This window comes from Vanessa tameamea, chromosome 24 (genome assembly GCF_037043105.1).
Source record: "Vanessa tameamea isolate UH-Manoa-2023 chromosome 24, ilVanTame1 primary haplotype, whole genome shotgun sequence".
Classification (NCBI taxonomy): Eukaryota; Metazoa; Arthropoda; class Insecta; order Lepidoptera; family Nymphalidae; genus Vanessa; species Vanessa tameamea.
The window spans coordinates 2582819-2607555 of record NC_087332.1 but is presented as its reverse complement, the minus strand read 5'-3'; the positions used below and the strand labels follow the sequence as shown (position 1 = coordinate 2607555).

The 24737-nt window shown below is 34.2% G+C and overlaps 2 protein-coding genes across 8 annotated transcripts in view; one reads left to right on the top strand and one right to left on the bottom strand.

The window, feature by feature from the left end:
• Positions 1–1460: 1460 nt before the first annotated feature.
• LOC113398085 (cilia- and flagella-associated protein 58-like) lies at positions 1461–17737 on the top strand. The gene is made up of 19 exons (XM_026636665.2): positions 1461–1615; positions 1979–2107; positions 3119–3212; positions 4200–4335; positions 4990–5167; positions 6293–6412; positions 7553–7747; positions 8223–8344; positions 8621–8760; positions 9130–9268; positions 9348–9397; positions 9507–9685; positions 10047–10256; positions 12034–12184; positions 13301–13425; positions 14538–14695; positions 15273–15390; positions 15636–15702; positions 17527–17737. The coding sequence occupies exons 1-19, from the start codon at positions 1529–1531 to the stop codon at positions 17694–17696; spliced, it is 2568 nt and encodes an 855-aa protein (XP_026492450.2). The 5' UTR covers positions 1461–1528; the 3' UTR covers positions 17697–17737.
• A 1124-nt stretch (positions 17738–18861) lies between these two features.
• LOC113398119 (C-terminal-binding protein) overlaps positions 18862–24737 on the bottom strand; it is an 83345-nt gene continuing 77469 nt past the window's right edge. For 6 of the 7 annotated variants that reach the window (XM_064218804.1, XM_064218803.1, XM_064218805.1 and 3 more), the window contains 7 exons: positions 23933–24064; positions 22991–23190; positions 22393–22492; positions 21878–22001; positions 21123–21379; positions 20699–20829; positions 18862–20343 (listed from right to left, as the gene is read on the bottom strand). In XM_064218804.1, coding sequence (XP_064074874.1) covers positions 20281–20343; positions 20699–20829; positions 21123–21379; positions 21878–22001; positions 22393–22492; positions 22991–23190; positions 23933–24064 — 1007 coding nt within the window. In that variant the 3' untranslated portion in view covers positions 18862–20280. Of the gene's footprint in view, positions 20344–20698; positions 20830–21122; positions 21380–21870; positions 22002–22392; positions 22493–22990; positions 23191–23932; positions 24065–24737 lie in introns of all 7 variants that reach the window. The other variant, XM_064218809.1, reaches the window with a different exon arrangement.

Sequence of the window (24737 nt, the reverse complement as noted above, 5' to 3'; positions counted from 1 at the left end):
ACACGTACTGGAAATAAGTTGAAATGCCTTCCAAAAGATAATAATTTAACCTGACAGTACGTCCGTTATAAATATATATTGAAAACCCAGCTTCAAGTAAATAGGAACGTCAAATAATTAACAATATTTAATATAGTTTACAATATTTATTTTTCCAGTTTTTGTTACAATCATCCATTATCTTCCGCTTTTCAACCCAGATTAACAATTCCCATGTCAAATTCAAAAATATTCTTCCTCTACTTTTATTATAAAAATGTCAAACCAAAAAGTATTCATCACATTTATATAATTCTGTGATTGAATATAACTCAATAGCTAAAAGCTATACAACCTTAAATGATTATTTATAAATATTTTATATAAAATAATTTATAGGCTTACAGTACATACGTACAGAAATGATATAAGTAGAAGTAAAGAAACGCAATAGTCAAGCGTAATTTGTCAAAGGATATTGTTGAACTAATAATAAAGAATAGTTCTTAAAAAAGTCACATGTAACACGCCAACTAGCTATTGTCTCTAAACTGACGACTTCCTCATTACTCACAGATAAAATTATTAACCCTCGTGCGCAATTACTCCATCTCCTGACCACTTTGCAATCAATTTATAGCACTGTCTCTTTTTATTGTATAGTGATAGAAAGGAAAGGCCTCTATTTCATTAAATAAAGTGCAGGGTCTCTTAAAACGTAGGTATGATTTGATTTAAACTTGAATTGGTTGAATTAGATAATTGGTTAGATATATGTTACGAGGTTATTACCGAAGTCGTGACATTATAATGTCACTAGTTACATGACAATGGAATATAATTTTGTCAAATCTTTCAACTTCATACAACTATACAACAAATGTTGCCATTGTTTACAATCGTTCCTCGAAAAGCACGTGAAGCTGTTAGCTCTGTACCTATACACTATCCGGTGGTTTCGGATGGACTTCCCATCGGATTATGATAGTAAAGGAATTAAGCTATATAATAAATAAAGGCCGGCAACCATAAAAAAAATTGGCAAAGTATAATTTAGAAAATTATTGTTATTTGTTAATATACTTTATTGTACACCATAAACATAAAAAAAAACAGAAATCTTAGGACTAAGCAAAAAAAAATAAAATAAAACAAAAGTAGCAATAATACTCAAAACAAAAATATAAACAATTATTTTATGTGATGTACAATGGGCGGACTTAAGGCTAATTAACCATCTCTTCCAAGCAACCCAATCTGAGAGAGATTTTTTTAAAAATATCTTAGAAAATGTTCCAAAAATAAAGCACATATACAATAACTCTCAGATGGGAACTTAAATATATAATATTAGAAGGGACTAATGTAACCATAACATTACTGTAATATAGTACAGATATTTCTGTACATCTATATAACCCCCATATTACTCCCATCGTCAAGGTGACGTAACCATGACAACCATAACTCGGTAGTCGGCACGCCTTGAACGACTTTGCTATTGTTATTATTTCGTGTTTATTTGCCTTTTTTAGCATTTTAGACAACAATGGAGAAACAAGATGATGATGACGAGTTCGGAGCAGCTATCACCATCGGATCGGAAACAACGGAAGCGGAGAAAGAATTTGAAAGAGTAATTCGTTTTACTTGTCATTATTTCTACTTATTATGTATTGAGAATATGTTTTGCTCCAAAATTTAAGCTCCTTTGTTATTCATTAATAAGACTTATTAATAATTACTTGTATTTCAGTGTAAAATCGTTTAAAATACAGACATATTTATATTATACATAAACGTAATTTGTAACGTAAAGTTGGCTATCTAACTTCTAAGCTGTCTAGCTTCTACATTGATTCCAGTACCAACACTTTTTTTTTTATTTCCTCTATAACAAATCTATTGTTATTTAAAATGTTTATTCTTATTAATAATTTCTTACAAGGAGATAGTCAATTTTTACTACGCTCTAAATATTTTTTTAATTTTATATCAGATATTAGAACAGTTGCGAGAAGCCGAAGGTCTCAAACAGTATGCCGACGTGTACACTAAACTCTATGATTCGTATTTCAAGATGAAAGAAGAGAATGTCTGTCATCAAGAAAAACTTAGCAGCCTCAAGGTAATGTAAATTTGATTTGTCGGAAAACCTTGACCAAATACAATCAGGTGTCCCAGTTCATTGGGATTAACGGAATTAAGAAATAGATATGTTTTAGTGAATACATTTGTTTTGTCAATTGAAAATAATTTATTAAAACCAACTAGTTTTCATTTTCAATCAATGTATAGCTTATTGTTTATCTGTAGCAATTCGATAAAAACGATCCTGAACGTTTTTACGTTCCTCTATCTATTATCAGCTGAACAGTTGTTATTTCCAATTATTATACTTCACCTTAGGAATGAGACGATCGCCTCCAGGCTGTTTCAAAATAACAAAAATATGTTTATTTATTGTACATGTAACTTGGAAATAAAATAAATATATATCCCGCTGAGTTTCTTTCGCCTTTTCTTCTCAGATCCGAGGTGTTAAATTCCGAAACGGCGGTACATTTTGACTAGCTATCAATAAGCAAGTGCTTCTATATCGAATAAACAATTTTGATTTAGAAAAAAATTAAGATAGGCACTACGTTTTATACAAATCATATTTTATTTAAATATATTTAAGAGACCAGCCAACTGCGCAGGACACATACACACACAAGTGTGTGCGCAACACAGGTGCTCTTTCTGTTCCTTCACTCTTATAATCCGATGAGACGGCACATTCGTCACATCTGGAAAGAGTTCACGCGCTGGACCCACGATTGTACGTGCTTTCGGAGGCATGCTAGTGTAAACTTAAAATTTCTAGACTTCGGGCTGGTAATGAATTTTTATTCGATAGAAAAACCCAGTAACTTTATATCGGCCCGACGTAGATTTTGAACCCAGTACACACCTCTGGATCTGCGGCCTTATATCTATATCAGTCACTAGACCAACGAAGTAGTGAAATTGTATGTACTTTATATTATATAGATGATAAAGAAGCGTTTCAGGCTTTATGATATATATTCTAATAATCCTAAGGAAGACATTATTCTATTACAATTTTTTTTAATTTGCATTTTGTTTATAACAGAACAGGCTGTCACGATACGACGCAATGGTGTCCGAATATTTGACTGAGATTTCCGACTCCTCTAAAACCGTCGAACGATTAAGAGCCGAAATCGGTAAAATACTTTTAGTCTTTGTAAATTCTAAAGAGCGAGTGTAGTAAACTAGAAATAAGGACTGTAGTATAGTATAGTTATAGTGTTGATTTAATTGTATTAGTCGACGATTCGCATCAGTATATTATACTTATTATTATAAAAATGTAAAATTAAGAAAGATTACCAACACGAACGAACATGATCGTGAATTTCTTTGGAGAAAATTTAAGTACAAAAGAAAATCTGTATTGGAAAAGGATGATAATAATCTAACTTAAAATATTTAACGTTATAGAAGTATAGCATTAACATAGTATTATAGTAATTATATATGTAGTTGTCGAAACCCTGAACCCCGTTAAAAGCAACACTAAGTTTCGATTCAACTCTTGCAAACTTGCATGTACCGAATGAACTTCTGCCAACTGTGTATAGACACACAGATAGATATAGATTTACTAAAGACTAGTACACAAACATATTTAGAAATAAAAAAATAATAAATTAAAAATGTATATGATGAGATAAAGCAATTAAATGCCTTTTCTAACTAGGAAACGAAGCTTGAGACAAAATTAATTGGAAGAATTTGTACACGGCCGTCGGGATAGGTCCCACTTATTAGATATTCTACGGCCAAACAGCAATACCTTCCTAGGTATTGCTGTTGTCATGTTCCGGTTTGAAGAATAAGTGAACCAGTGTAAGTAACACTCTACAGTAAACTACTAGGGACATAACATCTTAATTCCCAAGGCTGGTGGCGTAATATCTCTCACATCGGTGCCTCAATGCCTACCGGCGGTGGTAATCACAATCAGCTTGCCCGTCCATCTAGTTATATTATAAAATAACCCAATAAATTCGTATGTCAAAAAGCAAATGACTGCGCAAGACAGGATATTTAAGTGACAGCGTAATTAACCTTTATGAAGGTCATCAATTGTTCTTAGCATAACTCCGTAAGTGTGCACTCTGATTTACTGACTGAATATTTCACCTAAGATGACGCTCGAGCTCTCGCCGATGCGATGCACGCGAGGGAATTGGCTAGTGTCGAAAGTCTGGAAACCATGAAGAAAACGGTGACCCGGTTGGAGAAGGAACTTGACGCGAGGAAACGAGCTGGTGACGATGATGCGTGAGTAAATACAATAAAACGTAAATATTTTTAAATTAATGAAATAACTTTCATAATTATATTTAAGGTTAAGGTGGTATGTTTTTGGGTTTATGAATTCGTTTAAAGATCTCAATATTAACCTATTCACATTAAAGAAAATTTCTTATTAGTAATAGAACATTACTATAAAGACGTTTGAAATAATAATATATTATGTAACAATAAAACATAAATCAAGATAATTCAACGATTTTTTCAATAATTAATTATAATAATTATTATTATGCGAAAGATAGGGAATAGTAAATGGCAAAATTTTCTTTTTAGTAACTAAAATCTATAATGAATTGAATTGGCTAGGACATGAAAATACCAGAAGTGAGGGTTCCTAGAAAAAAACTGAAGTTCATTTTGATTTGGAGTTTCATCTCAAACATTCGATTAAACTTAAAGTAATTTCTCTTTTGGCAGTGAAAATAAAGACGTCCAACATGTCTTCATATATTTAACCTTCATTATGACATAAGTAACTTTAGAATATTCGAGTTGTTAGAAACAGGTAATTGTTTAAAACAACTCAAAATCCAATACTTGACCTTTCGTAAAGTATTAAATCCACATTTGAATGGAATTTACGCCTTTTAACGATCCATTAATTTGATTTTCGTAAAGCGGTGCGACGTCAGCAGTTAAAGAGAAAGAGAAGTTTGAAAAAGAGAAGGCTCGGCTCCAGGGTGAGTTGGATGGTGTTAAGCAAAGGCTGACCAACGCTCTGAGTTACATCGAAGAACTGGACCAGAAGAACACCAATGCTGAAGAGACGATTGCTAAAATGGAAGAACAGTTGGAGGTAAACAGATTTAACGCCTTTCCAATAAGTGTCAATTTGTAGTGTAATGTAGATTGAATGAATGATTTTGAAGACACGTGGTCTTTGAGGTCTTTAAGACAAAGTAATTCCTATAATTTTACAAAATGTTGATCTTTATTTATTTACCGTGGTAACAATTTAGTCGCCAAAATAGTAATTTTATTGAACTACATCCCTCCCACTGACAACGTGACGGTAATGTTGGTCTCGTATAGAAAGTCGCGCTCTTACGATATGGTCGGTATTTTTATTCCCTGGATAATCATTGATGCCTCTGTCACCTCTGTATGTTAGTAATAGGTACTTGATTTATTTTTATTTGAGAGCGTGTATTATTAATAATTTGAATTAGTCAAAATTTGACGGACAGAAACGTGTTTCTCAGACATTTGATTAGTTCAAGGATAATTAAATGTCTATCAAGCTATTTATATCAATACAAAAAATATCTAGTTTTAAATTTAAGTGTTTTTTTTTTACAAAATATATAAAAAGTAGGCAAGTTCAAGATATGTCACTGTGACTAACTTATTTTATTTATTGTATTTAACTTATTTCATTAAATGTTATTCTTAACTCTCAACTGAAACTAATCAGTTTTCTTTCAATACCACTTTAAAATAAATTTATTTTAACAAAAACATTTGCATAAACTAATTATTGGTTTATATTATAAAACAAAAAGACAATGGTATTTTCACTGGTCCTAGTAAAACTATGGGACGTGGATCAAACCATTCTAAATGACGCCTATTCATACGATTTTTTAATTCTCGGACGTCACGGAAGGCCTCCCAATACTGCTTCCGGTTCCGGAGAGTGAGGAAATAGAAAGCGCATCAATATTTGGGCACACAATCGTGTACTGTAATTGCGTAACTGCGTAGTTGGGTATGTCCCTTGAAATTGGTCGCCCAGAGCGAAATCGGTCAAGGGGACATCATCATCATATTCATCTGATAAATTAACTGTTAACATATGACTCGAAGGAAATCTTGTGTTTTAACATAACATATATATATATATATATATGATGATATATATATGTATGATTAGTTATGCTTTAGTTGTGTTATAAATTTAAATATAATTATAATGTTTTAGGAAGCAGACAATAACGCGGTGCGACAGAACCGTCTGGTCGAGCATTTGAAGGGAGAGAGCGCGACGCTGAAGGCGGAAATGGAAAATCGAGGAAATGCTATTAATAGTCTTAATGATAAAGTTTGTGTTTGATTTATTATTTTACCTAAAGCAAATGATAACTTTAATAACACTAAAAATTATGACCTATTCAGAAATATTCCATCACTTTATAGTTTTATTATAGTTTATACATGGTGTCCCGTAATGCGACGTCAAGCCGGTAACGGGTGATAGGCCAGATTATAACAGTTATCAGAAAAATCAAAAAAAAAATCTATGCCACGTATTTTAAAAATTATGACCATTTAGAAAAAAAAACGAAAAATATACACAGGATGCATTTTCACTTCCCGTTTCTACAAATTTCCACTTTATTTTTTATTTTGTAACCCTGAGTAATGCTCCTGTAGCTAGTAGTCTAAAATTTTAACCCAACTGCTCTAATTTTGAAAGAAAATGACACATTATTCCCATATCAAAAGTGAAATTGAGTTTATCGTTCAATTTCAACTGACTCTACTTAAAAAAGAATGTACTACACTGGTTGGGCAAATAGCTTTAAAAGCTATTATAGCGTCTGGGTAGGTACCACCCACTCATCAGATATTCTACCGCCAAACAACAGTACTCAGTATTGTTTTGTTCCGGTTTGAAGGGTGAGTGAGCCAGTGTAACTACCGAAAGGGACATAACATCTTAGCTCTCAAGATTAGTGGTGCATTAGCGAGATAAGATTTTTTTTTTAATATATGCGGTGGTGGTTTACTTACCATCAGGTGGCCCATTTACCATTTAGTTATACTAAATAAAATAAAATAAACTTGGGAATAGCAGACACGACACACTCACTTGAATGCGTTCTAGAAGCAAAAACTCATAATTTAGTTAATCTAAACAAAATCTAATGAGTTTCGTAATTGGTAAATTCATATGTCAATCATTTTTAGATTGAGACTAATTATTTCGATAAAAAAAGCTTCGGTGTCAGAAGGTAAACTCATATAAGATAAACTTCGATGAATTCTCTTAGCTGAATAAAGTTTGCATTCTAATAAACAAACTATTAAGATTATAAGTTTGTTTTAATAATCGATGACTAATCTTGATAGGAAGTATAAATAAATAGTGAAGAAAATATTATAAAGGATGTGTGATTTACCGATTCATTCAACGATTCAATTTGTAAGTAGTTACATAATAATTTATTCATAATGTTAGCTTTCAAAAGCCGAAAAAACTATTGAACGCCGTGATCGTCAACTTCGTGATATGGGAAACAAGTTGGAAGTAGCCCAAGAGGAGCAAGAAGCTGCTTTGCTCAAAGCTGCTCAGCTCAGACAACAGCTGGACGTCACTAACGCTGAGTTTGATAAGGCGAAGCAAAATCTCACTAACACTACCAAGGAGTTGAAGGTTTTACTCTTTTTTACAATATATTAGAAATTATACATATATTATTTTAAAGTAATTATATAGATAATAAAGCTATATGCTAAATTACCGGATGGCACTGGCCAATAGTATAGTTTTATACTGGGTTAGAACTGGGTTATAACCACTGGGTTAGAACGTGCATTTTAGCGGGTGACTGCAGGTTCAAAGGCAAACACTGAATTTCCTATAAATAATTTAATAATTCATCTGGTACTCGGTGGTGAAGTAAAATGTCGTCAGGAAATGCATGTGTCTAATTTGAATGAAATTTTGCCACATTTGTATATAGCAACCCGAAATGGAGCAGCGTACTGGTTTAAGCCTCAAACGTTCTCCGTAGAGGAGAGGCGTCCTGTGATCCCTTTGCGATACTTATAAACATTTTTATTATAAACAAGTTTCTGTGCAAATAATGTATATTGTAGAATCTGACAAAAATACGTATTTTCCACAGAATATGATTGATGACGGCAATAGATTACGCAACGAAGTGACTAAATTAACAAAACAAGCGCTGCAGCAAATGAAGAAATACCAGCTGCTGGAACAAGCAAAGGCTGGTGTTGTATCTGATCGGTAATATATTCATAAGAATAAATATCAATATACTGAATTATGAATGACGTCTCTAAACATTGTAATATGTTAGTCTGATACACAGATAGCGAGATCACGTTTTACATGATTGTCTCAGAAAATGTTGAAAATCCAAAACATACTTGCTTAAGAATATATTTTTTTATAATTACAAATAGGGTTATTTTGATTTGACTTTGGTTATTGTACTTACTACTTTTCTATTACATATTATAGAGATGTTAGAATATGCTATTTGTTAAACGTTTCCCTCAGGGAGAATCTCCGCCAGCAAGTAAGCGTTATGGAACGGGAAATAATGCTGGGCAAGAAACAGGCGGAGGCGGACCGACGAGAGATAGAGAATCTTAACCGGGAAAAGGATATCCTCAATAAAAATATGCAGAAGATACAGAGTGCGTATAATAAATCGTTTAGTCTGCCTTTAAATATTCTTTTAAATTTTCTGTTTCAATTACAACTATAGTTTTATTTAGATCATTATTTGGGAACTACCGTACAGCATTATGCGTGCTTATTTTATTTAAACTTAAAGCAATCTATGAAAGATCAAAATCGACGCCGAATATTCTAAATCATGACAGAAAGCAAACGTTATTGCACTTCTTATAATATATAATAGTAATAAATGTAACTTTACTATTGAAATAATGGCATCTTCCTCTGTACTATTAAAGAAGAACCTAACAATAACCCTACTTATATAAACAGTGCTGAACTCTAACATTCCTTCAAATACATATTGTCATAAATGATCCAACTAGACGAAGCTTTGGAAAATCTGCAAATAATCAACCGTCAAGAGCAAAGACGTAAGCAGCTGGAACATGAATTGGAAGGCAGTGCAGTGCAGATTAACAAACAGCGCTTAATAATACGACAGCTAGAAAAGGACAAAGATAGGTGAGTGGAATAATAAAAATGAGACAAAACGCAATGAGAGTTCTTCTAAAATTTAATACATTTTTTCTTAATTTTACAGAATGCTAGAGGAGACAATTGCGTTGAATGAAAAAATTGATGAGATTTCTGGTATGCCTCATACAATACTAGTCTTTTTGTGTATTATATTTAGATATAACATTTAAATATATTAATATATACTTATAGAAACATATACATTTATCTTTTTTGTCCGCAGAGGAAGTACGTTTGCGAACAGCAGACATTCTGGATCTAAAAAAGGCTTTACGTGAGGAGTCTCTGAAGGGGCGGAAACTATCCGTCGCTTTAGACACTACGCGCGCTGAAAGAAATATGCTACACAAGAATTACACAGAAGCCCTTGATGAGATACTGGATTTGAAACAAAAGCTTAAGGTTTCTCTTTATATAATAAGCGTTCTAGAAATAACCAAATTAGAAGAGACAAATACTTTTTACTTATAATGTGCTCAAGATTCGTTTTTTAAAGGGCTTATAATTTGCTTTTATTGACAATATTAATTTCTACAGCTATATACGTTATAAAATTGTTTTAGTGTGTTCAGTACATTTTTTTGGGGTAACGATCAAGTGCAAATTATTTTCCTTCTCCAAAAGAGTTAAATTTATTTATAATAAAAATTCGCAGATTTGCTATAGCAAAGTAGGTATACTTAAAGTTGCGTCAAAATATATATTTAAAATCTCATGTCATGACTTCACGGGATTAGTCTTTACATAAATAACTTATTTCTAGATGTTAGCCTATCAAATAGAACAGCTGAAAGAAGATATAAGTGGTAAGGAAACCGGCTTAAAGACCTGCGAAGGGACGCTCGTAAAATGCAACAAGAAGAACGAACAGCTTCGTTCTGAAGTACAAGCGGGGATGACGAAGTTATCCGAAGCGAAGGCGGATATTACGGCGTTGAGACAAGAAGAAGCGAGACTCAATAGAATTGTTCAGGTAAAAATGGTTGAATTTGTTTTTGTTGAAATAATATTTTTTATGGCATAGGAGGCAAACGGGGCTGGCTTGGAGGATGGAGGCTCACTTGATGGAAAGTCAAAAAAAGGAGAAGACATATCAAATTAATGTCTTAAAATTTAAATCATCATTTCTAATCAAACTATTACCACAGACATCACCGCCCTAAAATATTTTGCTACAAAATATAAAACATTTTTCCATAAAATACTTAATTGCACGGCAACGATTATGAAGAACTTATTCTAAGAAATGATACATATATATACATATACAATCATATAACTAGTCTAAGAATGGCAATACCTTGATGAGCGATCAGTATAAATATGTAACTTTATATGACACGTACGTCATCTTTTGGAATCTTAATTGATAGAAACTGATACAAACGAATAGGGTTTTCTAATCGTTTTATGACTATTTGTAAAAATTAATAATGCAGAGTCATCACTCACTCGCCCGTGTCCATTACGAGAGATGGCTCAAGTGTTCGCAAAATTGCAGATTTAACCAACATGAAAACAAATCTAGTTGATTGGTACGGTTTGTTATGGCATAAAGAAATTGATGACGATGGTGTATATATGTGCTCTGTTTTACTCTGTCAACTTGGTTTCGATTAGGACTATATTATTATTTAATATTATACTGGCAAGGCCGACTGCTTCGTTGATCTAATGGCTTGATATAAGGCAACGGTTCCCAGTTCTGGATTCGAACTCCAGATCGGGCGGATAAAAAGTCATTGGGTTTTTCTGTCGAAATATTCACAGTAACGGCCCAGTTTAGAAGTTGGAAGTGTGTAGTGTAGTGTACCCGTGCCTCGGATAGCACGTTAAGCCGTTGGTCCTGCGCGTTAACTCTTTCCGGTCGTGTCAAATTTGCCGTCCCATCGGATTATGAGAGTGACGGAATAGAGGGTGCAACTGTGTTTGTGCACACACTTGTGCAACTATAATATATCCCGGGTAGTTGGTAGTTGGTAGAAATCGGTCGGACGATCATTTCCTTTGCAAACCGATGTTAGTGTTTAATACGACAATCGATTAGTAGGTGTCATGCTTTTATTGAATTTGATTTGATTGATTTGATTTCACTAAAATAATTCAGTAAGGCGGCAACCCTACCGTTCGATTGAGTTCGCATACCAAAGATTCCTGCAACTTGCAAGATGTTATGCAAGTATTAAATAATCGTTTATATTATTCTAGTTGACGGTTTAAGGATACTCTATTTTACCGGTAATATTTTTATCGGTATTATTAAATAGGGAATATAAATATGTTTCAATGAAGATAAAAAATAAACTAAAAAAACTTGTAATAACGATATCAAAATTACTTCAAGGAGAGCTATTTTTTTCGGCAAGTAGGTCACCACCATTATAGGGACCATTCCTTACATCGCCAATAGTGACATAGGGAACTAAGATGGGTTAACTTTATTGATTAAAATCTTTATTTTTTGTAAATTAAATTAGAATATTGATAATAAATAACACTTACATTTCTTATGAATAATTAGAGGTGACCAGTTATTTTAAAATTACAAAATATCAACATAAAAATATATAATATGAATCAAGTTTGAGTAGATCCACAAATTGTAATGACGATACCGAAATTAGTTCAAGGTAAAGCTATTTATTTGTAATAATGATTTACATTAGCGTAAAACCTGACATCGCCATTAGACATACGGAGTGACCACATAAATAACTATAACGGATATAATAAAATAAATATCATCACAGGAAGGTGACACAGCGAGAGCTAAGCTAATGAAAGAGCTAGAAGGTTTAATAAACGAACGGGACGTCGTCGGGGCGCAGCTCGTCCGTAGAAACGATGAGATATCTTTACTCTACGAGAAGATACGTATTTTAGAAGTAACGCTACACAGAGGTGAGGCGCTTTATCACGCGAATACTTTTGTTTATTTGTCTTTTTGTGTAATAACCAACCGTGGTGTTGAAAGTTATTAGCAAATTCAACAAATAAATATAATAGTGTACTGGTAACATTATTTTAATTATATTTATTGATAACTAGATTATTTAAATCGATAAGATCGAGCACCTTTTTATTGATTTTCTTCTCCAGGCAATACAAGCTAATAAAACTTCTGCTTCTATTGACTGGAAAGATATAAAAAGTGATCAAATCAGCCGGAAATTCGATCAGTACGATGTTACTTCGCTGCCCATATTACCCAAACGCACTAAAAGTATAAGACGATCATAGTAATCTATACTAATATTCTAAATGCGAAAGTAACCCTGTCTGTCTGTCTGTTGCTCTTTCATGGCCAAATCATTGAACTGGATTTGTATAGAGCAAGCTTGAACTCCGAGATTTATTTATTTTTTCCGACACCTAATACCTGACGAACATCCCCCTAAAACACGAGCAAAGCCACGGGCGACAACTAGTAATAAATATTTTCAATCATAAGCTTTTATTTAAAGTAAATACTCAACTTTGCTATGGATATCGCAATGTAATCATTAGGATGGAATATTTCTTTATTTACTAAAATACAGTGCGGTCAAGTAGTTTGTACTCGCAGTTCAAGTTAATAAAATCATTGCAATGAAGTCGCGGTGATATAATATATATAATAAATAATGCTTATTAATTTGTTAATGCGTAAAAAAAATACAGAAAAATCCTGCCAGAATTTGAACCTTTAACCACGTTTAACTTTTGTTGATTGACAGACGAATATTCTAATTAATATTATTCATTTTTGTCCAAATTTAAATGCATAATCTATTAACGTTCACTTTAAATAAGTATAATTAATGCAAAAATAAAAATATATTTACATTACTAAAATCCATTCATATAATGCTTATATTTTCGTGTTATAGTAGTTACATGATTTGGAATTGTTGACACTTGACAATTACCATTTCTTTTAGGAAATGCGTAATATGGTGATACAAATTACTTGAAGAATGTAAGCAGTCAACAATGTAAACATTTTAGGTCTCATTCGTTTAAATTTGTATATTTTAGGGGAACGTCAATACGAGCAAAGAGTGGAGGACATCCGTCTTTTAAGAATAGAAATAATTCGTCTACGCAAAGAGAAGAATCTTCTATCGAAAGGCATAGAAAACATGACAGATTTAAGATTAGAAGTGAGGAAGATTCATGCTTTTTATATTTTTACTTTAAGCTGCAACTTAAGCAAAACAGGAAACTATGGCAACAAGTTTTTATTGGAATTATGAATGAAATGAATCATTTTTGTGCAAATACAAAGTGACAGTTATATCAGTGAAAATGAAACCATATTTGCTCTCAAATTATGCTTTTTTTTTCAACTTTTATAAAATTGTACTTAAACAGTGCCATTGAAATCGCTCCCTATTTGTTTAAGACATTATTTTAATAATAACAGCATAATAATAATAAAGCCGTTCGAGGTCAAGTTTCCTTTTTAATTTACTTTTTATCTTTTGTCTCATTAATCAATTCATGGATCGATAGAAGGTCATTTTTAGTGTACATCTTAACTTAATTAAAATAACACTCAGCACGAAAAAAAACTTTTACATTCTAATCGTTTTGCTTACAAGGCTGACTTTCTATAAGGATCCCGGAAACTTTTTTTTTGTTTGAATTATTATTACAATAAAACAAGTGTTTCATTTACATCGAGACAAACTTCACATTTATATAAGTTATTTAAAAAAAAATGAATTAAAATAGAGTGAATGATCATGAGTGAATGATGACGAGTTCACGGAACGACACTTTTATAAAAAGTTGGTAGGAAGTGAATGTTTCATTGTTTATCTTTGTGTATGTTTGCACATACAACAACATTGATACATAAGGCATATTACTCAATACACGATTATATTAATGATAAAAAATGTACTTAGTATTTATTGATTTCCAGGCAGGATATATGTCAATTAAATTATACTTTATTGACATACTCCATAATTAAAATGGTGGAAAAGACTAGCTACTGACCTTCTTTCCGGTTCTTCTCGTTAGAATCTACTTTCCGAATCGGTGGTTACATTTACAGTAGGTACACTGTAACATGATTCAAATGTGCAGACAATAAATGTATTTAGTCAACGGAGGAAAAACTGTAGCGAATAGAGAAGACACGAGAAGCTTACGGATAACCTTGTTTATGATAGAAATTTATAAAAATAAATCCAGTAACATTTGTGGGTTTATATTATGTATACAAATAATTCAGTACTTTTAACACATTAACGCCTTTTGCCAGGTTTTCAACTTAGAGCGGGAATTAGGTCGTGAGAGACTTCGCGTCCGTGCCTTAGAAGAAGCTTTGGAGACGCCACTGAACGTGCATCGCTGGAGAAAGCTGCAAGGCACCGATCCGGAGAGCGTGCACCTGACGCAGAAGTTACGACTTACGCAAAAGTTTGTGTTTATACTTGAAATTCAAGTCGTTAAATTCACATTCGCGTTTAATAATTGAGAAAGTCATATCAAAAGTTTTGACAATCCTTATCTCATTGAAAGTGTTTCTCTTTTTTGTCTATTAAAAAAGGGTTTGATAGGAATAATAATAACTTCCTGTCTTTTAAAGGTAAATAACTGAATAGTTTTTAGTTTTGGCATCATTTCTTCAAATCGAAAATTATTACAAATTGATTTTTGATATTTTCTAATAGCTTAGCTATGTTGTGAACTACTAACAGTTCGTGACCAATATATCTTTATTTATAACACAATTCTATCCCACTAATCTACTTATAAGCACTTTAATTTTACAGTTTCTTTGACGTTCAAAGTGACAAAGAGATGTTTTCGCAAATCCATAAAGAATATCATAGATTAATATTCAAGCTCTCGACCAATGATATCAATTCGATGTCAAATGTTGTTTATTTGGCTTTTGTCCTCTTGTGGTTGAACACGGCCAAAGTCCGAAAGCGCGTGACCAAACTACATATTTAGAAAAAAATTAATAAACGTAAAAACCTTGTCGATTCAGGAAAGTCCTAGCGCAGAGTGAAATGTTGGTTTTGAGAGATCGCGAGCTGAAAGAGACGAAGAATTTGTACAGCGCTGTTAAAGACATGCTTGCGTTACAGCCCAGCCCTGAGATACAGGTATTGTATGTAGTGTACTGTACAACAGCATTATGTAGTAAAATAGAAAAGTATTGTAACAGTCCGTAGATCCCATTGCGGTCACAGGCCGTCCTTTCTGAACGGGTTACCTATCCACACTTTGACGTGGCGTTTTGATAAAAAAAATACTAAGTAAAAAAATTATTAGATGTAATAATCTTACTGATTTTATTAGTATAACTTAGTATTAATACAGATTCTTTATATGGAATTTTTTTTTACAGCAAACGTTGAACAGAACGCAGCGTGCGCTTGCGCAAAGGACTACTAAGATGAAATGCCTTATAGCCGGTGAGGGTTCCATAATTTAAATTACGAACAATTAAGTATCATCGCATGTAAATTTTACAAATATATTATTGGCTTATGTTTTATTATATAATACACAAACATATCTACAAACAGGTACCAATACTTATACATAATACACAAATAATATTTTCTTATCTTAGATTAACTTGAAAAAAATATGGAAAAAGAATAAATCCTTTTTCGTCCTCCGACGAACTCCTTGGTCGAGTAGTGTGTACACCAGTTTTCATGGGTACGCCGAGGTCCCGGGTTCGATTCCCAGCCGAGTCGATGTAAAAAAGTTAATTTGTTGTCTTGGGTCTGGGTGTTTGTGGTACCGTCGTTACTTCTGATTTTCCATAATAGAAGTGCTTTAGCTACTTACATTGGGATCAGAGTAATGTGTGTGATGTTGTCCTTTTTGTCCTCTCCAGTTTTGAGAAATTTGAATATGGATATAGATTTGAATCATTTTATATGAAAATAAGCATTTCTTAATTTTATTGCCTGAACAGTAAAGGATTGTATATGCATAAGGTCCGGGATGATCGGGATACGGAAGAATTCCCAATATACTTTTTTTTTTCAAATAAGTGGTTACATTAAGGTTGAATAACCCAGTACAGAAGATGAAGTATATGCAAGTTCCGGCGACGAAATTCTGAGACATGGTCATATTTGCGGAGACTGTTCATAAACCGAAATGCGAAAGTTTTGATTTCGTTAAAATTTAATTAATTGGCAAAATCTTGTGGGATACTTAAATCTAAGGTTTGTCTATCTTTATTCCTTCTTTGATTGGAATAGACTATATAAATAATAAGTAGAGATTATATATGGTATAGGTGGCAAACGAGCAGGAGGCTCATCTGATGGAAAATGACTACTACCGTCCATGAACATCTGTAACATCAGGGGACTTGCAGATGCGTTGCTAGCTCTTAAGAAATGTGTATGCTCTTTCCTTAAAGGTTCCAAAGTCGTATCGGTTCGGAAAAACCGCCGACAAAAGCTGGTTCCACATAGTTGTGCGAGACAGAAAATGCCTTAAAAATCGCACTGTTGTGGATTTTTGGACATCTAAGTGGTGCGAGTGAAACTTGAAATTTTGACGCGATGTCCGAAGGTGAAATTCAGCAGCCGGGATTAATCCCAACAATTCCTCGTCACGTTCCCTTGAAAAATACAATAGAAGATGCAGAGAGATCCACTGCTCTGCACCGATAATTCGAACCACTCTGCGTTTAATATGCACTCGCCCAGAGGTGAGAGCAGTATTCAATGTGAGGCCGAATTTGCACCTTGTACAGTTTTAGGCGATGGGACGACGTGAAATCCTGTGTACCCTTGGTGAGCACACCAATCTTTTTTGATGCCAATTTGGCTTTACCTTCCAATAGACCGCGAAACTAAACTTCGAGATTCGAAACATTAACGCCATGTATTCTGATACTAGCTGTGGCAGCAATGGGAATAGTTCTCAAATCGCTGAGATACGACAAATGGTGATTTTTAGCGGTTAACGCGTAAACTTGTGCCTTTTTGGGGTTGAATTGACTAGGTCTAGCTGGCCCCAGTCCGAGACTTTGTTTAACAAAGACTCGATTTCAGACACAAGTTCGTTCCGGTTTTCGTCCACGATATACGGGCAGGGCCGGTGTATAAGGTTTCTACGGTACCGTCGTCTGCATAGCAGTGAGTTGCTGATTTGCACCAAGTCGTTGTAATGCAGAAGAAACAGAGTATGTGATAGTGATGATATTTGGAACGTATTAACGTTCAAAAAAGTAGCCAATAAAATATATAATTTCATCTATTTTTCAGAATTGAACATGCGTGAGCGACAAGTGACAGACTTGCGACTGGAACTCGACAGACTGAACGGTGAACTGAACTCGTCCAAGCAAAAGTACTTTGACATGAAACGCGCGCTCGACGCAGAGGAAGCGCGACGGCTGCGCGTGCCGACGCCGGTCACACCCGAACTAAAATAATGTATTTAAAATTATAATTACGTGTATTCTATATTGTTAAATATTATCTCTGGTGTGTACATCATCTGTGGAATATTCGATCGAAAATATTTTGGCGGTATTTTTAAATAGTTTTATGAATAACTTGAAGATCATCGATTCAAATCTATTTGATTATGAATTTAAATATTTACTGAAACGTAGGACAATAATGACGTACATGTTAAAACTATTTTCTATTTATAGCGTTATTATACATATTCATTCAATTAAATTAGCTTGTATTGTAACTTTAATATTTTGAATACTTTGTATTCAACAATTTATACAATTTTTGATCTATTTTTATGATAGGAAAGACTGACTTCTATTATTATGATGGTTATAACACGCTATTGTTAAAAATCTTCGATTTTAAACTACAAATAATATATGAATAGCATGATTAAGTCGCTATAACTAAAGGTCCTTCACTCCTGCTTGGAGTTACATATTATAAATAAGAATTAATATTTATATTGAGCACAAGCAATAATTGAGAACTTCTTCATTGGTTGCTTCATGGAATTTGTAAATTGACGTTTGTTTAATACTTCTTCGGAATTGGAATACGGTACCCATAAGTATCTCAAAAAATATGCCCAAAATATTTGTTATTTCACAAAATTATAGAATTAAGAGTGATGCAATGTTATTGAATGCCCCCGCGTGTGCGATCAATACTAATATTTGCTTTATTTGTAGCATATTAACCGACCAATTGAAAATATTTATTTTCATTTACCATATTTGACCAAATTAAAAATAGGTCCCTTACTTCGGCCGTGTCCGAACAAATAATGTAAGTTCACATTGTACCAGGCTAAGAGCCGTTATAACGGTTTACAAGTCTAATAATAAGGTTATGGGTACAATGTTCAAGAATTTTCAATTCTTCATTATTTTCTGGGTCCATGACTATAAATGACATAAGCCAATTCATATACCCGACTCTAGTCCCGCACTACAAAACTTGGTTTGGGAGGCAAAACAAGGACTATCTTAAAAACAGGCATATTTGTTTTTATTGAAAATAAAAATTGTTAGTTATATTATTAAAATCATGTTATTTAACTTTTTATATGTATTTTATACGAATTATAGTGTTGCCATATATTTGAGGTTATAAATAAATAAAACGCCAGAGTCATTAATCCGAAAACAATAGTTTTATTTAAGAACTTTTTCACTTTCTCATAAAATATACACATTGTTTTTTTGTCATTAAACTAAACTGTAAGTAAATACTAATTTTAAATACCAATTCTCACGATCGTCAGATTTAATCGGGTGCGGCCCGCTATTGAGTTTCGGTCTAATTTATTGGTGTTCCGTTTCATGTACAAATCCTTTACTTAATTCTATTTAGAAAAGAAAAAAAAATATATAATCAAATGAAAGCGTGATTTTGTACATTTCAAATTAATAAAAAAAACACAAGTCCTCCTGTTTACTCGTTAATTAGTGTGATGATAGAATTCTACAATCCGTTGTTGACACTTAAAAATTAACAGTTTTGTATGCACGTGCAGGCTCTCGGAGCGGGCGGTACAAATGCGAACAAATGCTGAACACACGGAGGGGGCGATCCATCGAATTCATTATTATTATAATTATCAGACTTATTGTTTTAGCGAATCACATTTATATATGACTGCACGTCTCAATAACACAATTTACTAAGTTACTAAACAGTAGCACATCCTTGTTCGTCGTATCGTGATATTCGTTTTATTTAATTGTTCAAGTAGAGCGACGACGCCGTTCGTTTCCGTTCCTTGGTCTGCGTTGACTTATCATAAAATCCTTTCTCAAATCTATACTTTACAGTCTGACATCCAAATCCAAATTTCTAACATTTTTACGGTCTGTACATTACAATTTAATTGAATCGATCCAAGAGTTTCACATAATGTCAACAAAGATAACATTCGTCCATGGAAAAAAATGTACAAAAAACATCGTTCGATACATCGTCCCCTCCTACACCTCATACATACATCGTCCTGCGATTGTTGCACGCATTTCACATAACAGTATATAATATAGCTGTCCCAACTTACCAAATACAAACACAGAATCAACTATTCGCTCAATACACGACGTTTGCACCAACACGCTTCACTTATACATTATTTATCTTCATTCACATCTATACTTATAACCATAAAGTCCGTAAGCATCGCGTCCATTGGACAGGATCGAATTTTTTCTTTTGCAAAAAAATATATTCAAAACACCCGAATATCATCACATTCGCCACTGTAAGCTACATTTCGTAGTAGTTCACTCCTCTGTCGTGTATCAATGCAATGTCTTTGAGCACTGACGAGTTAGGACGTATGTGAACGTAGCTCCAGCTCTCGCCTGCGTGTAATATCGGTCTTTCTAGATGTTTGGTTTCGTCTAATCTAATCGCATGCGTATGCAAACGTCGCTCCACATAATATATCACTCGTTGGCTTACGACGTAGGTACTTATGACATAGTTGCGATGGAATCAATAAAACTATTGTTTGTATGTTTGTTGCTCGGCGCTGTACGGTACTGTAACGTAGCGTGTCGCCTAGTGGACGTCGGAGCTCTCTTGCTTCATCTGGTGGTTGGCCGGGTCCGAAGTGTTGATCGGCTGTAATTAATAAATTTATGTAAATTTACAACATTTATTTGTTAAATTAAATTTACTTATATAAGAAACTTAAAAAGTTAGGTGCAAGGAGATTTTTTTCTGTTTTGTGACAGAAAGACAGATTATCAAATTAGCCACATCAGTAGCTGATCCCTTTAGCCCAGAACCATTGACACCGTTATAAAAATAAATCATTTATTTCACTATCTGTTCACACTGTCAATTCGTCATGGGTCACTCTTTGTCCACACCGGAATTTATATTGTATAAGTATGGCTTCCTACGATCAGCATAGGTTACACCACTTTCCACTGGCCCTACGGGCAGCAGTGTGCGATAGCGACGGAGTACGTACGAGCGTGATGGGCGGCTGCGGCGGCGGCGGCTGCGGCGCGGGCTGCGGCGGCAGCGCGGGCGCCTCGTGCACGGCCGTGGTGGAGTGCGCCGCCTGCGCGCCCCCGCCGCCGTAGTACCCGCCGTTCATGCCTGCGGGCAGCACACGTGACACGACATTAAACCAACTTCTAAACGTGCAAAATATCTTTCAGCTCCGGGACAGTCTTTTGTGTCTTTTACTCATCATTTAAAAAAATACGATTTCTGAAGAGCTTTCTTCGGTTTTCGTTAGTTATATGACATACAAATTGCTTACATACTTCTATAAATTGGGATTTTTTTTAAAAACAATGTAGTATTTATTTATATTAGCTCGTATGAAATAATAAGATTAGCTGTGGGTAACAAAGTGTACAGAATGGAGTTGTAGCTGCCGTAAGCACCTTCGCTGTAGGTGGCGGGCGGCGGCTGCGGCGCGGGGATGGGCGGCGCGGGCGGCGCCAGCACGGGCGCGGCGCCGGCCAGGAAGTAGTCCTTGTTGACGCAGTTGCGCAGGCAGTCGGGGATGCGGCCCACGATGGCGCGCCGGATCTCCGACGCCGCCATCTCGCGCAGCTCCTGCGCCGACGCGTCCGAGTAGAAGGCGGCGTGCGGCGTGCACAGCACGTTGGGCGCGTCCTTCAGTGGGCCCTGCTGGAACGTTTAATATTTTATTTTTAATGCAGCTCGTACTTCGATTTGGGAACCTGCCGATCTGTTGTCTTATCGGTTTTAATTTTATGCCCCTGTGCATAATTTTACCGATGGCATTTACAATGTAGTAAACGGGAACTAGTTGCATTTCATCTTATGACAGCAAAATCATTTTTAATAAGTTTTATCAATAATAAATATCAATGAATCTACAGGCAAAGCCAACGGCAACGTCGCGGCAAACAGAAAGTATGTTTACTTTGTATGACTTATATTGATAAATACCTATCCATTGTACTCGTAGTATGTAGTTACGATACGAACGCTTACTCGTCGACACGATGTTTTACTATGTTATGAATATTTGTTACCGTTGAAATTTGAATGATGTATATAAAATTTGAAGCTAAATCATCTTGATCGCTCGATCTTATCTAATTTAAGAGTATAAAGCGTGCGCGCGTGCGTGCGTGCGTGCGCGTCGTGGTAGGTACTCGCCTGGAAGACGTTGAAGGGCTCGTTCTCGTGCACGTCGAGCGCGGCGGCGCGGATGCGGCCCTGCTTGAGCGCCGCCGCCAGCCCCTCGTCGTCCACCAGCCCGCCGCGCGCCGTGTTCACCAGGAACGCGCCTGCGCACAACACACGTTACCCCGGCCCCGCCGCGCTCCGGTATCACATCCACAGGGATAGCGTGCGCGGAGGTGCTTTTAAGTCGTTACTTAACAAAGTATTTTTAATTTGTGATTCTAAAGGCAATGTCGAGAACTAGTGACACTGGCAAAATGTACACTGTTTACAAGTTATAGATGTGATCAGTTATATCTAGATATGTTGTATTATGTTATTTAAAACATTAATTTTAGCTATTATTTGATATCCAAAATAAATAAACACTTTTATTTGTTTGTATGTGTATTATTTATTTTATATTTTAACATTAAACATATATAGTATAGTTTGTATACTACTTTTAATAAAAAATGTTGCAGTGTTTGTATCATATTGTATTTAATAACAAACCTGGGCGCATCTGTTTGATAGTGAATTCATTGATGAGGTGATGATTGTGTTCGTTTAGGCTGCAGTGCAATGACACACAGTCACTCTGGAATAGGAGGTCCTGGAAACATGAAATTAACATTTTTAATCTTTTTGTTCTAGAAGGTCACTGAATGCACAAAAAATAAAATGTGTTTGGATTTAGTTAAATTCTAAAGTCAATACAAAATCGTGAATATCATACATCATTCTATTTGACAAATAAGAACCATCTAGAAGCATTTACATAATTATATTAATCCACATCCGATTAAAAGCCTGACATCTTTTCTAAACAATATAAAAAATGTACTACATTTAGAACATTTCAGAGACCAATATTGAATGACATCTCTCGATCAGAACACAACTGATGTGAGATGCGACCGTATTACTGTTACCGTCATTGGTAATTATGAGAGCAGATATTTGGGTAATCGGACGATAAAAGAAAAGTGCATTAGAATAACCACAATAACGGTAACTATTTATTAAATGATGGGAAATAATCTTACACCGGTTATAGGGTTAGATATGACACCCATCTATGGGGTATAGTATTAATACTAGTCATTAATACCTGCAGCGTGTAGACCCTGGTGAGACCTAGCGACTTCTCGATGCCGTCGGGCAGGTAGGGGTCGTAGAAGATGACGTTGAAGCCGAAGGCCTTGGCTCGCAGCGCGACGGCCGAGCCGATGCGGCCGAGCCCCACGATGCCGAGCGTGTCGCCGCGGATGCGAGCGCAGCCCGCCGCCGCCTCGCGGACCTGCTCTGGACCTGACGGGACGGAACGAATCATTAAAATTTCCTTTTCTAGATTCTCTTTTAAGGAGAAATTGACATCGTAAGAAATTAATTTCCTAAATTATGGCAATCATATTTAGCTCCATAGTAAAATATTTATATTCAACAGATACAATAAGTATATTTAAGTTTTGCTAATAGCACTGTTGTAAGTAGACAGGCTTTTTAAAGATGGCCACTGTAAAACTAGTGTCAGTAATCATTATTACTAAAGTCGTGTATCAACAAAATATGCAGATTAAACTAATTTAAATAGTTTGGACTTGAATAAAATTTAAAACTAAGTAATAGAATTATTACTTAGTTTATTGTTTATTTTTATTTTGTTCAGATTGTAACTTTAAACATAATGTTATAGTATAAATATAACTACTAGATAGTACATAATGATAAACTATGTATCCATCAAGGTAATATCCCAAGTGCTCTTTGTAATGCTGGCTCATCTACCGTTAAAGGACAAAGTAAATACTTAACAATACTTTTTATTGCAATTTGAATCACTACTTAGCAAATCTTGCAATGAAAAATATTCCCAAGAATCTTTTCTTTGAAGTCCAACGAATAAGCATAAATATATTATTATACATTGTATTCTATACCGAGATACTAAAAAATATATTAAGCTTGTATAATATCATTCAAGCTTTAAATACTTTAAACCCTTTTAAACATTTTAAAGTAAAGTTTTGTTAATTTATCCAATTAAACGTACCTGTAAATTTTTTCCCTTCCCGTACCATATTGGCGAGCCAATATGTCCGTCGATATAAATTCAATATGAGACACATCGTCGTGTCCGCTACCTCCTCTACACCGTAGCCCGGAACATTACATACAGCTATCCCTGGAAACAAATAACGACAACATTGAAACAAAAATACATCCTATATTCATTATTTACATAAACAGCAGTTTGATGATAAATTAATTGATGATCGGTATATTATTTTGGATGTAAGTGTAAACGATAGAATATCTTCGCGACTTACACTTAAACTCAAAAATTTCAAGTTGGTTCTTTACAAGCACTTTTAAATCGTTAAAGTAATTTTTTCTGTTGAGATGTACCAACAAGAAACTCAGTACATTTTCAATCAAATAATATAAAAATAATAATCATATACTAGTTATAAACATCGAAGAATTATATATGTGTTATGAGGATATACGTAAATTTAAATTAATTCAATGTTTTAAATAATTTTGGTAATCATATTAATACACACCGTGACCGTGGGAAATATTATAAAGAATGTTAGTTAGTATTTTATGCATAATAAACATACAAAAATTTACATTGATCTATATTATGCATTAAAATTCTATGAGAATAGAATTTGTCATTCAAGAAAATAAATTATTCGATAAAACAAATTTGATAAGCAGATAATAATAGAAAAACCCATTTCAAACACGATCCACAACTTCTACTTCATTTATATACACATTATTTATTTATATATTCATATATGGTTATATGATACTGATAGAATGCTGGAATTCTATACTTTTATTGA